Genomic DNA, 16,884 nt, shown 5'->3' on the forward strand with positions numbered 1-16,884 from the left:
AAGGGGGAATGTATTTGGGGGACAACTAGTACTCTACCAAATTAAGGGACTGTTAACATCCCCATTTTATAGGTGAAGAAACTGTAGTTCAGAGAGGTTGTCACGTCCCCAAGACACACAGCACAGAGTGGCTGAGATGGAAGTCTCCAACCATAGCCTGGGTTCTCCAGATCTTTGGAAAGGGAATTCTAATCCTCTCCTTACCATGTAACATAACTGAGAAAAGCGAATCAAGCAAATGCTGAGCATTACACAAACACATGGTGTCAAAGTCAAGGTCAGAGTTCTCAAGTATAAGATGCTCTTTAGAGCACATTTAGAATATGTCTTTGGCTCTGTGAGAGATGTTGTAAGAGGCCCTTTGAAAAACTTAGGCATGCACAAAGGAAAGGTACCAAGTTACCAATATTTAAAATTGTATTGTTTGAAGAAGAGTGCATGAACCTGGGGCTCTACTAGGCTGCATGGAAGGCTTTAAGGAATGCACAGCAGTAATTTTAAGCATCTAAATGGCCTTCTTGTTGGAGATGCGTTAGGCCAATTCTCTTTTGCTCCAGAGGCAAAATTGAGCCCAAATGGTGGAAATTTCAGAAAGGATTTTTATCTGCTCTAAGGGGGGTGTCCTTCATCATTGAAGCACTTGAAAGAGAGACTAGAAAGGCTTTGGGATAGTGAACGCTCACCAGTAGTGTTCCCTCCCATCAGAAAGGCTGTGCTGGATCCAATCTAAAATCCCTTCCACCTCTCTGAGAGGCCCTGACTTCTTTTAGGACCTGTCTGTCCTGCCTGTGGTCTGAGTGCGGCACTGATTCCCTTTGTCTTTGTCTGGTCTCCCTCTCCAGGTTCTATGACGAGATCAGAACTCCTCTCCTCTCGGACATCCGTGTCAATTATCGGCCCGACTCAGTGGCGCATGCCACCAGAACGCTGTTCCCCAACTACTTCAATGGCTCCGAGATCGTCATTGCTGGAAAGCTGGGGGATAGGACGATGGGTCAATTGCACGTGGAGGTCACGGCCAGCAACAGTAAGAAATTTGTCATACTGAAGACAGATGTGCCCTTGGAACTCCAGAAGGTGGGGCGTGATGTCACGGGAAGCGAGGGGTCCAAGGGGGATGGCAAGGACGTCCCAAACCACCTTGAGCGTCTCTGGAGCTATCTCACCGTGAAGGAGCTGCTGAGCTCCTGGCTGCAGAGTGGTGATGAGCAGGAGAAGGAGCGGCTGAGGCAGAAGGTCCAGACGCTGGCAGTGAACTACCACTTCCTCACCCCGGTCACCTCCATGAAGTTGAAGAAACCAGCTGACCTGACGGAGGGGCTAGAGGACAGCTACGGCATGTCTGCCGCCACAGGCCCGGAAACAGTGATGCAGAGCCTGCGAGGGGTCAGCATGCAGCCAGGTAAGAGGTCTCATGGGATGGCAAAGGGAGGGACATCGGACCTCCAATGTCAGCTCCCATTCCTTTTAATGCCAAGGTCACCTCCTCAGTGGTCTCTTCCATTGTAAACCATTTAATTAATTAATTAATTTTATTTTGCATGGGCGGGCATCAAGAATCGAACCTGGGTCTCCGGCATGGCAGGCAAGAACTCTGCCTGCTGAGCCACTGTGGCCCACCCCATTTAATTTTTATAAAAATTAATCCTAATGCAGCTCGTAGTCTTCAGTGAGTGAAATAGATTGCTGTACTTGTATTGCCATAAACCACGGACTCTGTAGGGTAATCATAAGAGGTGACATTTGACTCAAATATGTTGCCCGGTGAAATCAGTGCATCAATCAATCATCAGGGAATTCTGAGCCTAGCGTGCACCGGGGACGTCACGAGGCACGGACGCGAGCAAACCAGCCAACAAACGCTCATTCTCATGTGACCATCTCTATTTTTATTTTTTAAATTTATGTTAATTTTATGTATATATTTGGTTTTATTTTCCAGAGAATTTACGTAAAAACCCAAGCTCTAGGTTCTTGAGAGCACTCACCTTTTACATACCTGTTGCTCAGTCTAAGCAATGTCGTTCTCAGTCTTTGTGCCATTTTACATTTTATTTATTTAGCTATTTAAGAAGCTATAGATTTGCAGAAAAAGCATGCAGAATGTCGAGTTCCATCTACCAACCCCACGCAGTTTTCCCTATTAACATTTTGCATTAGTGTAGTACCTTTGCTACAGTTGATGAAACATTTTTACAATTATACTACTAATAGTTTATGTTAGGATTCACTGCTTGTATTGTTCTATACTATCTTAAAGTTTTCAAAAGAATTTTTATTAGAGAATTTGTAGGTTTATAGAAAAATCATGTATGAAATAGAGTTCCTATGTGACCACCCTATTATTACCACTTGCATTGGTGTGATACGTTAGTTATGATTCATGAAAGGACATTTTTATAGTTGTACTATTAACTATTGTAATAGCCCATTGTTTACTGTAGGGTTCTCTTTCTCATGCAGTGCTGTATTTTTGTTTTTGTTTTTAATTGTTAATTTTTATGCTGGTAACATTTATACAACCTAAAATTTCTCCTTTAGCTACATTCAAATATATAATTCAGTGCTGTTAATTACATTCACGGTGTTCTGCTACTATCACTACCATCCATTGCTAAACCTTTTTCGTCACTCCAAACAGAAACTCTGTACCAATTAAGCATTAATTCTCCATTCTCTACCCCCACGCTGGCCCCTGGTAACCTGTATTCTAGTTTCTGACTCTATGGATTTGCTCATTCTAGTTATTTCATGTCAGTGAGCTCATGCAATATTTGTCCTTCTCTGTCTGACTTATTTCACTCAACATATCTTCAAGGTTCATCCATGTCATCACATGTATCAAAACTTCATTCCTTTTTAGGGCTGAATAATATTTCAGTGTAGGTAAATACCACCTTTTCTTTGTCCATTTATCTGTTGATAGACATCTGGGTTGATTTCATCTTTTGGCTATTGTGAATAATGCCGCTGTGAACGCTGGTGTGTAAATAGCTGTTCAAGTTCCATCTTTCAGTTCTTTTGGGACATACCTAGGAATGGGATTGCTTGCTGGGTCATATACTTAACTTTCTGAGGAGTGTCCAACTGTTTCCCACAGTGGCTGCAGCATTTTGCATTCCCACCAAAAATGAATAACTATGTCTATTTCTCCACATCCTTTCCAACACTTTTTATTTTCTGTTTTTTAAATAGTAGCAATTCTAGTGGTTGTGAAATGGTATCGCATTGTTTTGATTTGCATTTCTCTAATGATTAATGATGTTGAGCATCTTTTCATGTGCTTAGAGGATATTTTTGGAGAAATGTTTATTCAATCCTCTTGGCCATTTAAAAAATCTGTTGTTTTTTTTTATTGTTGTTATTGAGGTGTACAGTTTCCTTTTGGATTCTGGATATTAAATCCTTATGGGATATGACATTTCTAATATTTTCTTCTTGCTTTTATGATGAAGTCCTTTAATACACAGAAGTTTTTAATTTTACTGAAGTCCTACTTCTCTATTTTTTCTTTTGTTACTCATGCTTTTGGTGTGAAGTCTAAGAAACCATTGCTTAGCACAAGTCCTGAAGATGCTTCCTTATGTTTTCTTCCAGGAGTTTTATGGTTTTAGTTCTTATATTTAGATCTTTGATCCATTTTGAGTTAATTTTTGTATATAGAATAAGGTACGATCCACCTTCTTTCATTTGCATATGGATATCCAATTTTCCAAACACCATTTGTAGAAGGGACTAATCTTTCCACATTGATTGGACTTGGCACCTCTATCAGAAATCAGCTGGCCACAGAGGTGAGGGTTTATTTATAAACTCCCTGGTGGATTCCATTGGTATGTACATCTGTCCTTGTACCAATACCGTGCTCTTTTGATTACTGTAGGTTTGTAATAAGCTTAAAAGTTGGAAAGCCTGAGTCTTCCAACTTCGTTCTTGTTTTCCAACATATTTTTGGCTATTAGGGGCCACTTAAGCTTCCATATAAAATTGATGATTGGCTTTTCCATTTCTGCAAAGAAGGCTATTAGAGTTTTGATTGTGGTTGCATTGAATCTTTAAATCACTTTGGGTAGAATTGACATCTTAACAATATTTAGTCATCTGATCTATGAACATTTTATTTAGATCTTCTGTGCTTTCTTTTAGTAATGCTTTGCAGTTTTCTTCGTACGAGTCCTTTACATCATTTCTTAAATTTATTTGATTTTTAGATATTTCGTTCCTTCGGTTGCTATTTAAAAATGGAATTTTTTCTTGATTTCCTCTTTAGGTTATTCATTACTCATGTAGAGAAACACTGCTTATTTTTGCATGCTGATCTTGACTCCCACCACTTTGCTAAAGTTGTTTCTTAGCTCTCATAGCTTTGTTATAGATTTTTCAGGGCTTTTTAAATATATAGGATCATATCTATAAATAGGGAAAGTTTTACTTACCATTTGGATGTCTTTCATTTATTTTTCTTGCCTAAGGTCTCTGGCTAGAACTTCTTAGAACAGTGTTAACTAATAGTGATGACAGTGGGCATTCTCGTCTTGTTCCTAATGCTAGATGGAAATATTTCAGTCTTTAACTATTGAATAAGATGTTAATTGTGGTTCTATATGTGCCCTTTATCAATTTTGGAAGTTTCCTTCTATTCCTAGTTTTTTATATCAAGAAGAAGAACTGCATTTTTTTTTTGTATGTGTATGGTGGGTATCACATTTCATTCTTTCTCCATGAGAGTATCCTGTAATTGCAGCACCATTTCTTGAATTTTTGTTTGTTGGTTTTCTTTCTATTGTTTGCTTGCTTATTTGTTTTTGGCAAGTATGTGGGCTGGGAATCGAACCCAGGTCTCCCACATGGCAGGCGAGAATGTTACCACTAAACTACCCTTGCACCCCTGGGAACTGCATTTTGTTAAATACCTTTTCTACATCAGTTCAAATAATCATGTGGTTTTTCTCTTTAATTTTATTAATATGGTGCAAATCTGTGATTTTCTTTCTTTTTTTTTTAGCTGGCTTTGGTATGAGGGTGATTTGGCCTCATAGAATGAGTTAGGATATGTTCTCTCCTCTTCAATTTTCTGGAAGTGTTTGAGAAGAATTGGTGTTACTTCTTGGAATGTTTGGTCAGATTCCTTTGTGAAGCTGTTTGGTTCTGGACTTTTCTTTGTTGGGAGGTTTTTGATTAGTGATTCAATTTCTACTTCTTATTGGTCTGATGAATTCTTCTATTTCTTCTTGAATCAGTATAGTTTGTGTGCTTCTAGGAATTTGTCCATTTCATCTGGGTTATCTAAACTGTTGGTGTATAGTTGTTTATAGTATCCTTTTATAATCCATTTTATTTCTTTGGGGTTTTTAGTAATATCCCCTTTTCATTTCTGATTTTCATTATTTGCATCCTCTTTTTTTCTTTGTTAGTCTGGCTAAAGGTTTATTGATTGAACTGAAGTTTTCAAAGAACCAGCTTTTGGTTGCTCCTACCTTTTCAAAGCTGTGTTTTCGTGATTTGGCAGTTGCTTAGTTACTGCAACCCTTTTACTGTTTTCGGAGTTTTGAGATCTTTGGCTCTGCCAATTTTTAATAGTTGTTCAAACATTCTATTGGGGAATAGCACTGTGGAGCATCTTATGCTAGCACTTTGGTTGACCAAAAGTCTCGGTACCATTTTGATAGTAAGAATGAGGAGGGACAAGAACAAGAGAGAGGAAAGCAATTAAACCAATGTACAGAATCACTTTTTTTTTTGGCAATATCTATCGGTGTAACATGACATGTTTTCTATGTGTAATGTTTTAACTAGGTTCCTATCAAGTTTGTGTCTCCCAAGTGGGGAGAGAGAGCTCAGATTAATCCAGTCCTTACTGGGCACCTAGAAAATGCTGTCTCACTTACTCCTTATGTTCTACGCTCTGAGAAACACCTGGATGTGGTGGAGAAAGTATGAAGTTTGGATCTAGAAAGAGCTGAGATTTAGTTCACAGACCCTCCCCTGCTTCACTGTGAGGCCTGGAGGAAGTTTATAAACCTCTCTGAACTTCCTTTCCCTTGTTGGTAGAATGAAGACAATACTAACTTCCCTGGAGAGCTATTGCAAAGTTTAGAATATAGTGCCTGCATCATGATGAGAGTTCTACCAGTGACAGATCCCCTTCCAGGAGGACAACAGTGCTAGAAATTTATTGAAAAATTCAGAGGCTGATATGGTAGCTGAAAGCAATGTGTCCCACTTCAGAAAGAATGGAGATTATCCTGGATTATCTGGAACACAAATGAGGGAAATAACCAACTGATTTTTCAAAGGAGTGTTTTTTGAGATAAGGTTTTCCTGATAAGTCAGTTAGTTCTCTGGATGATCTTGTTCCTAAAGCTCTGGAGACTTTTTTAAATTTTTACTTTTTACTCACTCAGGCCCCTTAAAACAACCATGTAAATAGAGAAATTCCTTCTCTTTTGCGATCCTTTAGCATTCTACCAACATTGTACTGGCCAGGAGCTAGTGTCAATAAGAGGGTGGAGGGCAGGAACAGTTAGATGCTTAAAAAAACTCATTTGGATGCTTTTGATCTTTCATTTCTGGGAGGAGCAAAAATCAATGAAGAAGAGCATAATTTTGTTAATATGAACAATTTGAAGTAAATTTTGAATTCTTTTTACAGAAATTAATTTACTTTTCATCTAATCTTTCATTGATTGTTTACTTTTGCCTGGTACTTTATGAATTATGCTTATACTTACAGCTATAGACACTGGATATTAAATATATCTTAAATATGATAGAATATTTTCCCCTGTTATGTGCACAGAAATCACAGAAAAGTTTAATATCTAATTCATAATAGAAGAAAATAATTAATTTTCTACATTTATGCCTTCCCTTGTGTTTGGTGAGGCCAAGCTCCCTCTTCAAAACATACAGTGATTTTAAAATTTTTCTTTTTAGGAGATTCTTTAAATTGCTACCAAGGTGTTTGAAAGTTAATTTCACTCATCTCAACCCTCTGCTCTCTGTACCATTCACTTCATCTGCTTTAATGAATAATGGTTGTTCTCCTCCTTCTCCTTTTTTAGGACCTGCTCTTAAGAAACCATACAACCCAAGAATTAAAATCTCTAAAACATCAGGTAAAGACAAAGTATGCAATTGTGTGGGAATTGAGAGCTGGAGTTGTTTAGGCAGTGGACGACCAGGAATTCCCTTGAAACCAGTTCACATACCCATTCCTAGAACATGGCCTAGGAGCTCATATTTATTTAGCCCAAGCCAACAGTTTGAGGCAGAAACTAAGAACCAGAGCCATCATTAAGCCATTGCATAAACACCATGGAGATTACACAGTCCCAAGGAATCCTGGCAATGGCCCTAATAAGGGAGTAGATGGATAGCAGAAGCACATTTAGAAAATTATTGAATTTAAAGAACATTTGTTTTAGAGTTCTGAGGCCTGCATACTAGCAGCCTGTGGTGTTACAAATGTCTGTGATAAGTGGGAATTTTTGTTTTTATTTTTCTTAAATCCTTGGCTTTAGAAGGGAAGAATAGCTTAAAATGTCATAAAGTTTCCTCTTGCCAACTTTCTGGGTTTATAATACAAATCCAGATGGAGTAACAACAGAAGGCTAGGTTTTGTTCTGAAGAGGTACACGTCTTCTTTTGTAAGCCCCTATTATTGTCTTTCTGCTGACGTGCTCTGACTTTGTAAACTTGCATTGGTAAGCCAGGAGCTACGGGAATGGAAAGCACACACCCCCAGTGGACAGAATGTCGTTCCTTGGAACACACACATGCTTTATGGAATGTTAAAAACCCTCTTGCTGCTGCAGGGATGTGGTGACATTCACCTCCATCCACACCCCCTTTTGGAGCAAGGAACATCTTTCTTTATAAAGAGATTTGAAATATTTGAGTAGAAGTGATGCAGTGAGAGCACATCATGCTCTTGAGAACTGTCAGATAAGATATATTCATTCATCCTCAGAGAGTGCCAGAAATACGGGTGTTGTTTTTTCCATTTGTGAAAGGCCCATACCTTTTATTTCTTTATACATTGCCTTTCACAGGGTGACTGAAGAACTACAATGAGATTGGCGAGATTCTCTCAAGAGCTGGAGGCAGAAAGGGTTCTCAGCAGTTGCACAGAAGATTTTGATTTCTTGCAGTTCAGACATCTCCCACTGTTTCAGTTTGCTAATGCTGCCAGACTGCAACATACCAGAAATGGATTGGCTTTTACACAAAGGGGATTTATTAGGTTATAAATTTACAGGTCTAAGGCTATGAAAATGTCCAAATGAAGGCATCAAAAAGAGGATACCTTCACCCAAGAAAGGCCAATTGTGTCTGGGGTTTCTGTGTCACCTGGGAAAACACATGGCAGCCTCTACTGGCCCTTCTCTCCCAGCTGCTGATTTCAAATGGCTCTCAGTTACTGGCATCTCCTTTAGTATTTTCCTTCTGCATCTCCAAACATCTGTGTCTTATCCAAAAAGTCCCTCTCTTAAAGGGCTCCAGTAAGCATATTAAGACTCATCTTGAATGGGTGGGGTCACATCTCCATGGAAAGAACCTAACCAAAAGGCTCCACCCAAAAATAGTTCTGCCCCCACAAGACTGGATTAGAAGAACATGGCTTTTCCAGGGTACATAACAGTTTCAAGCCAGCACACCCACTACACATACATGTGTGAATAAAGTAGAGAGGTGTTTGGAGATGCCTATTTGGTATATCCTGTAGAGAGAGAAACCATAGCTCTAACCCAGTAAGAGAAGAAAATTAATATAGACTCTCTGGAAATATTTTGTCTGCACAAGAGGCAAGGCTGTTCATCTTTAACAGAGGTGAAAATGGGGAGGATGGCAAGTGACAGGAGGCCTGCCGAAATTGTGGTCTCACCTGTGGACAAAAATTGGAGAGCAATAAAATCCATGGGACCCAGAGGAAGGATTTCCATGTCATCACTGACTACCGCACAATCACCTGTTGACATTTATGCTTCAGCTGTCATCAGCTCTAAATGGGGCTTGGCTGTTAGTACCCTCCCTACAAGGACTCCCTACTGCTGGTGCTGTGAAAGTTTTTGATGTACCCTACAGCTTCCAGGGAGAGGTACAGTGGCACTCTTGTCATAGAAAAGGAAGGATCCTCATTCAAATCTCTTCACTTGGGCAGTTAAGGAGAAAGTAAATGATAGGAGGAAAAGCACATAGATTGAAAGGAAAGGATGTGGCCTCAGTAACAGCGGAGAGCATATGGCAATGTTCTTTCCTTTTCCTGCCCTTTTACTATCAAGGCTTGGTTGTCTACAGTTAGCTGACTTGCCTTGAAAGGCGTGCTCTATTTGAGCTTAGGGTACTTTACTACATGCTAACTGGGCAATTTCAACGAGTGACATCACCTCCCAGTCATCTTCATTTATAAATGGAGGCTACCTTCTATACTGTACTGCTGTCAGGATTAAATATAGTTCATTAGAGAGTATAAAACAGTCCTTACACACGAAGGCAATTTCTTTCTCTTTCTTTTGTCTTCCCGCTCTGGCAGCTGACGGAGACCCCCATTTTGTTGTGGATTTCCCCTTAAGCAAACTCACCGTCTGCTTCAACATCGATGGGCAACCTGGCGACATCCTCAGGCTGATCTCTGACCACATGCACTCTGGTAAGTTCTCCCTGCCCTCGTGGTGGCAGGCGGGTCCCGGGCAAGGCCATGCACCTATGTCTTCTGTCCTGAAGACGAATGTCCAGTTGTATAAGGGATGTATCACAGATGATCGACGTGTAGGGCTGATGATTAACTAAAAGAAGTGGACCATGTTCTGGGCTCAGAGTCAGAAGGGCATGTGTTCGAATCCCTGCACCAGGACTTCGGTAGTGAGGTGGCCTTGGCACACTGTTTGAGAACTTCTGTTCCCTCCCTTGCAAGACGGAGGTAATGATACTTGCTCTGTGCATCTCATGGCACTATTATAATGATCCGATTAAATAATGCATAGGAAGTTGTTCTGTAAACTCTCAAGTGCTATAGAAATACATAGCTGTTTATCATTATTATTAGATCTTTCTGTTTGTGAAAGTTGTAATGGTAGGGAGATGCCAGCATTCTAAACTCAATGATCTCAGTTTGTTGATGATTTAGATGTCAACCCCACATGCTAATTACGCAGCTCTGTGTGCAGTGTACACCTGTGTGAAATGGGCTCTGGTCCTCTGGAGTCTGTAGAGGGACTGCGTAAAAGGGATTAGTATATAAAGCTTTTCCTAGTAAGTACAGGTGACAGCTGTGTGGACAGCCGCACAGCCTGCCTTTGCGAGGACGGAATTAGAGTGGACATTCTGTACGGTTGATCCTTATTGTCCGTGGACTTTGTATTTGTGAAGTCACCTACTTCTAAAGTGTACTTGTAACTCCCAAATCAATACTTGCCGCACTTTCATGGTCATTTCCAGACACGGGAGGGTGGGGAAGAATTTGAGTCACCCGATATGTACCTTCTCAGCTGAGGATGGATAAATCCCTCTTATTTCAACTCTCAAACTGGAAGCAAGTGTCCTTCTCCCAATATATTTAGTGCCATGTTCTTTGTATTTTTATGCGTTTTGTGGGCAATTCCGCTGTTTAAAGTGGGCCCTGTAGTGCTTAAGTACCATCTAGTGTTCCTAAGCAGGAGAAGGCTGTGATGTGCCTTACTGAGGAAGTAGGTGTGTTAGCTGAGCTTCATTCAGACATGTGGTGTAGTGCTGCTGGCTGGGAGCTCCGTGTTAATGAAGCAGCAATATGTATTAGTTAAGGTCTTTTTTGGCAAAAATACATATAACAAGGTTATATGTTAATCGGTTGATGAAAATATTGTGACCAGAGGTTCAAAGGAGCCTGTATTAGTTAGGGTTCTCTAGAGAAACAGAACCAACAGGGAACACTTGCAAATATAAAATTTATGAAAGTGTCTCACGTGACCGTAGGAACGCAGAGTCCAAAATCCACAGGGCAGGCTGCGAAGCCGATGACTCCAATAGATGGCCTGGATGAACTCCACAGGAGAGGCTCACCAGCCAAAGCAAGACTGGAACCTGTCTCCTCTGAGTCCTCCTTAAAAGGCTTCCCATGATTACATTTAGCATCACTAATTGCAGAAGACACTCCCCTTTGGCTGATTACAAATGGAATCAGCTGTGGATGTAGCTGACGTGATCATGACCTAATCCTATGAAATGTCCTCATTGCAACAGACAGGCCAGCGCTTGCCCAATCAGATGAACAGGTACCACAACTTGGCCAAGTTGACACCTGTCCCTAACCATGACAGAGCCTAACCCTGTATCTCCCCTAAAAGCAATGGTTCAGTATTTGCTACTTCAGTGTTTGAGGTGATTTTGTAGAACGTAACTGAGTAATGAGAATCAATTGGATTTCTCAGCTCTGAGAAAATGGATTTCTCGGAACATTAGGTTACAGAGTCCCATGGCTGGTCAACATGGAGGAGGTAATTAGTGTTGGATCATGGGATTCCTTTCCAACCTTGCTCTCTTACAGGGTTTTTAGCCTCAGCATTGAACCTCTTCTTGTTTCTCAGAAGTTAATTGTATTCCTCTGTGAAAGTGCCAGCTCGCCAGGAGCTGATCTCACAGTGTCTTTATTCCAAAGATGCTTAGAGCCTTGAGGCTGAAGAGCCTGAGCTTTTCTATGCTAGGATTTCTCCTCTTCCCCTGACCCTTGCCCCGGAAAAGACAGTTTTCTCCTGGAATGTCTAAGAAATTGCTAGTCATGATTTATTGGGAATATTATCCCCCAAAGCAGAGAAAACGAGAGTTAATTTTAGAGTAATATTTTATTATTGCAAATTGCCTCTTTTCCTGAGAGCAAAACACATTGAACATGTATCACCTCATTTAGTCTCAAATCCCTTATATCACCCCATTTAGTCTCAAATCCCATGTGGAATTGCCTGCTGTCTGTTTACTGTTCAGTAGGATGGTATGGAACTCGAAAGGCTTGGTCACAGGCCTCGCTCTAGTCTAGAAAAGGTGCAGCTGGAATAATGATGGTAAATGAAGAAAGAAAGGAGTTACAAGTGTTGGCAAGTTACAGCTTTCACAGATATGTTACCTCTTGTGATCCTCACTGTCATTCTGTTAGGTAGGTATTATATGCCCCCATTGTACAGATGAGGACATTGAGGCTCAGTTTTTTTAATTAAAATTTTTTTTATTGGAGAAATTATGGGTTTACAGAACAATCATGCTTAAAATACAGGATTCCCTTTTACCTCCACCACCAGCCCTTGCATTGGTGAGGAAAATTTGTTGCAATCGATAATAGCACTTTTTAAAATAATTCTATTTTTTTAACAGTAGTTACAGTTGATGAATGATTATTAAAATAATACTACTGACTATTGTCCATAGTTTATGTAGAGGTATTTTTTCTCCCATATTCCCAACCTATTACTATCATTATTATTACTATTTTTCATACATATCTTTATTACTCACCTATCCGTACAGTGGATAAAGGAGGTGTCAATCACAAGGTTTTACAATCACATAGTCACAAGATGAAAGCTATATAATTATACAATCATTATCAAATATCAGGGCTACTGGATTGCAGTTCAACAATTCCAGGTATTTCCTTATGGCTGTTCTAATACACTAGAAACTAAAAAGAAATACCTATAAAATGAATCAGTAGTCATAATCATTTGTTAAATCCTAACTTCTCAGTTACTGCCTCTCATTTGATCATTCTCTCAGCCTGCAGGGATATCTGACCATTCTAACTCTTTCATGCCGAAAAGAGGTATCGACATGGGGTAGAGGAATGAAACTGGTTGGTGTTCTTGGAGAGAGGCTTAGTTTCCTAAAATGACTTGTTCCAGAGATGCACATATAGTAAGTGGAAGGACGTGAGTTTGGGGACTCAAAAAATCCTGACCTTTGCATTTCATAATGCAAAACCACACTGTACAATTGCATAATATAAAGCCACACTGCCAAATGGCATTACAAGATCTTCAAATTAGGATTGCTAGCAACTGGTAGAGATAAAATACATGTCAGGGACATACTAAGCCTTTGTAGCACTATAATCAGACACTGGAATGAAAGCCAAATGGACAAAATCCCTTTTATGATGCCTGGATCTCAGTGTCCACCATCACCCTTCTCTGTCCAAGATACTGTTCAGATGTGGAGGTAAATGGATTGACAACTTCATTCATTCATTCATTCATTCATTCAGCAAGCACCAAGTGGCCTCTATGTGTGAATCAGGTCATGTTCTAGGTGATAAAGATGCAAAGATAAACCCAGATAAAAGGACATTCTGATTCGATGTCTTTACCATAGAAAGGGAGCAGGAGGTAGCTTTTCTAACCACCTTCTCTTCCCTTCTGCCTTTGAGGTGTGACAGTGAATGGAGAGTTAATAGGAGCCCCGGCTCCCCCAAATGGTCACAAGAAACAGCGCACCTACTTCCACACCATCACCATCCTCGTCAACAAACCAGAGAGATCTTATCTCGAGATCACACCCCACAGAGTCATCTTGGATGGCGGGGACAGGCTGGTCCTCCCTTGCAACCGGAGCGTGGTGGTGGGGAGCCGGGGGCTGGAGGTATCAGTGTCCTCCAACGCCAGTGTCACTGTCACCATCCAGGGTAGCATTGCCTTTGTCATCCTCATTCACCTCTACAAAGAGCCCGCACCCTACCAGCGGAACCACTTGGGCTTCTACATCTCCAACAGCAAAGGACTTTCTGGCAACTGCCATGGACTGTTGGGTAAGCAGCTGACCCCTTTTCCATATTGGGCTTAGAGGCTAGAATGAAATCATCCAAAGAGGAGCTGATGTGCAAACTTTCAGCTCGATTGGGAAATTCAATAAGAATGTGGTCATTTTTTTTCTCTCTTCTTTTTTTTTTTGTTGTGCTATGAAAAGTTGATTTCTCATCTTCTGATGACTTTTGAGACGGGGGCTCTATAAACCAGTTCTCACTAGCTTGGAAAGCCATCACAGCAATGGGAGAGTAATCATCTTGGTGTCTCAGTGCCTGGCCTCTTACCTCACAGCAAGAAGACACAAATAAAGGGCAGTTGGCAGCTAGCACCAAGCCTGAGAAGTGCACTCCTTCCTTAAAAGCCAGCCACATGGCTGCGAGCAGCAGGCGGTGCGCCCTGGCTGGCTTTCTTTCTTCAATGTGCAACTTCACGCGGGCCCCTTGCCCAAAAGTAAATAGCGAACCATTGCCAGGGCTCAGTTTAGAAGACAGGATTTCCTGGCACTTGAGCTGGAAGCCTTTATGTAGAGAAGGACTGCCAAATGCGAGCTCCTCACACAGATGCAGATCAGCATTCCTTTGGCCTTAGCATTGCCCTCACTTGACCTGGAGTATTTGAGTCTGAGTAACGGGGGGTGAACTGAACTGATTGCGTTCCATGCCCCACCCCAGTGTCTGACTATTAAGTGAATGGGGTGAAGGACAACCTAAGCCAGGAAGAAATGAAGAAGACCTGACCCTTCTTCCCTGGTTATCTGCCCCTGCTTTGTCCTCCCAACTCAGTAGGAGACTGAGCTTATCTCTATTCGTGAGTTAGACAGCCTGCCAGTTTTAGCATCTGGCAGCTTCCAGAAGTGGCAGGTCAGTAGGAATGAAACCTCAGCTCTCTCCTCTTTGTTCCTCTCCAAAAAATCGCACGCTGTAGCACTGATACTGGAAAATATGTGAACACCTGCTGGGAGAGTCCAACCTCTGATTGAAAATCCTCCCACCACTGATATAATCCCTTCTTTCCTCTGGATAGGACGTATATATTCCACCCAAACAGAAGTCAGATTTCATAATGATGTTGTTTGCATTGGACTCAGACCCAGTGCTTTTCTTGTCCTTCTAGGTCAGTTCCTGAACCAGGAAGCTAAACTCACAGAGGAGCCTGCAGTACTCAGCAAGAATCTTCCAGCTCAGGCAGGGGAGAGGCCTGAGACCATCCTAAAGGTGAAAGGGCATCGAGTCCCAGTGGTCTGGAAACAAAGGAAGATCTACAATGGGGAGGAGCAGATAGACTGCTGGTTTGCCAGGAACAACGCTGCCAAATTGATTGATGGGGAGTATGAGGATTACCTGGCGTCACATCCCTTTGATACTGAGATGACATTTGGCCTGGGAAGACCCAAGAGACTCTGATCTAATAACCTTAATGATAAGTGTGCATGACAGGGACATGGTCTGTGAGGATACTGCAGTGCAGCTCATCCAGTTCCTTGTATGTTGTCTCATCTCTTGGTAATTAGCTGCACTCAATCACCTGTCCCCGTGGGGTATAGCATCTGCATCTGCTTGAGCAAAGGGTGGGGGAAGGATGCTCGGGCGAAAATGTTACTTCCTTCTACTTCCTCTTCCTGCCTTCCCGCCTCCCTAACAACAATAGAGACAGATGATTGCACCAAGGAGAGAAGCATGATAGCTACAGTCATGAAAGTCTGTGTCTTGTACCCACTGTTCCTGTCCATCTCACAGCGTTCCACAAGGTGACCTTTTCCTGGGAAGGGAGGTTGTCACAAAACTTTTCTGTGGAAGCAGCCAACTTTGGGTACTCTGTTTTTTGCCTTATACAAATGCATTAAAAATCTCTCCTTTTAGTACATTCTCATTCTCCAGCTGTGTGGCCAAGCTGTGTCTCAAAGGAATCTCTAATTGACCCCAAACCACAGGTCCTGCCAATAGCACATGGATTCCATCATTGTAAACTATTAAGTTCCTTTGGAGAGGATTTCGACGGTTGCGATATTTGCCTTTATATTTAAAAAATTGATTGAAAATAGAAAATCCATATCCCAGACACAGGTATCTTTCTGATGGGCTTTTTAAACCACTTGGCTTTGCTAGTGCACGTTCTCCTCTCAATTCTAATAAGCTACGGGCTTTCAGTAAGCAAGACGGCCCCACGTAGATATTTTCTCCCTGACCCGACTTTGTGCTGGAGAGTCAGTAAGTTGCATGATGAATCTTCTGCTTGGAGTTCTTCAGCCTTTGTCAGTAGTTCCTGGACCTTTTCTGCTTGCAGTCCTGCAGGAGGGGATAAATCATGCTGGAGCAGTGCTGGCGTGGGGGGTAGAACCTGCAGACTCTGTTGGTCTATCAGCCTAGCTAGAGGGATCAACTTGCACATTCTCAACTTACAGAGTCCAAAACGGCTTCCCACATCTCAGCGTGAATGAGGGGCTTTGGTTTCAGAAATTGAAAAAATCTGGCCCTGTAAGGAAAAGTTTAAAATCAGGGGGGCTGGAGAAGTCAATAAATGTCACCCTTCCTATTCTGAACACCCTCTTGAAATCCCGTTCCTGTTATCAAAGGTGATGAGCCTGCTGGTGAGGGCACAACGCCTCCTTTTTAGCTTTTTGCTTTGGTGGTCTTCTGGGGACCTCCGAGTTGCCATGAGCTGGATTCCAGCTGAACGGGGCACGTGGTCAGGAAGCCGGAAGATGCAGGGGAGACACTTGAGCCAAATAGAGCAAGATTTTGGTCAGAGAAATACAATATTTTGACGTGGGATAGAGCTAGAGGCTTTGTGTTGGCCGCACGCATGAGACTCCAGTCGGCTGGGAATGCAGCCAGAGGGTCTCATATGGAATGTGAAAGCATATTTAGCACTTGGGGAGAAATCAGAGTTAAGAAAATTGTTTATCATATTGATCCTCCCGTGGGAAACCTCTGAGCCACAAAATGACATCCACATGTTCCTATTGGACCCAGATGGCTTCCGGAGAGTAAGTCTGCACTGGGTGACTTCAGAGTTCTGCCTTAGATTCCCTGTTTGTCTCCTGGCCCTGTCAGCCATGGCTGGCAACAGATGCCACCATCTTCCCAAACTCAGCTGGCTGTTTGCATGCCAGATG

The 16,884-nt window shown here is 41.7% G+C and overlaps 1 protein-coding gene across 1 annotated transcript in view; it reads left to right on the forward strand.

Annotated features, from left to right (window-relative positions):
• The window catches only part of ITIH5 (inter-alpha-trypsin inhibitor heavy chain 5), an 89,905-nt gene extending 74,273 nt beyond the window's left edge, over positions 1-15,632 (forward strand). Inside the window, exons 10-14 of the mRNA XM_077169465.1 lie at positions 843-1,402; positions 7,065-7,118; positions 9,536-9,652; positions 13,394-13,771; positions 14,883-15,632. Of these exons, the coding sequence (XP_077025580.1) occupies positions 843-1,402; positions 7,065-7,118; positions 9,536-9,652; positions 13,394-13,771; positions 14,883-15,172 (1,399 nt within the window). The 3' untranslated portion in view covers positions 15,173-15,632. The remainder of the gene's footprint in view (positions 1-842; positions 1,403-7,064; positions 7,119-9,535; positions 9,653-13,393; positions 13,772-14,882) is intronic.
• Positions 15,633-16,884: the final 1,252 nt, after the last annotated feature.

This window comes from Tamandua tetradactyla, chromosome 7 (assembly GCF_023851605.1).
Source record: "Tamandua tetradactyla isolate mTamTet1 chromosome 7, mTamTet1.pri, whole genome shotgun sequence".
In the NCBI taxonomy this organism is placed as follows: domain Eukaryota; kingdom Metazoa; phylum Chordata; class Mammalia; order Pilosa; family Myrmecophagidae; genus Tamandua; species Tamandua tetradactyla.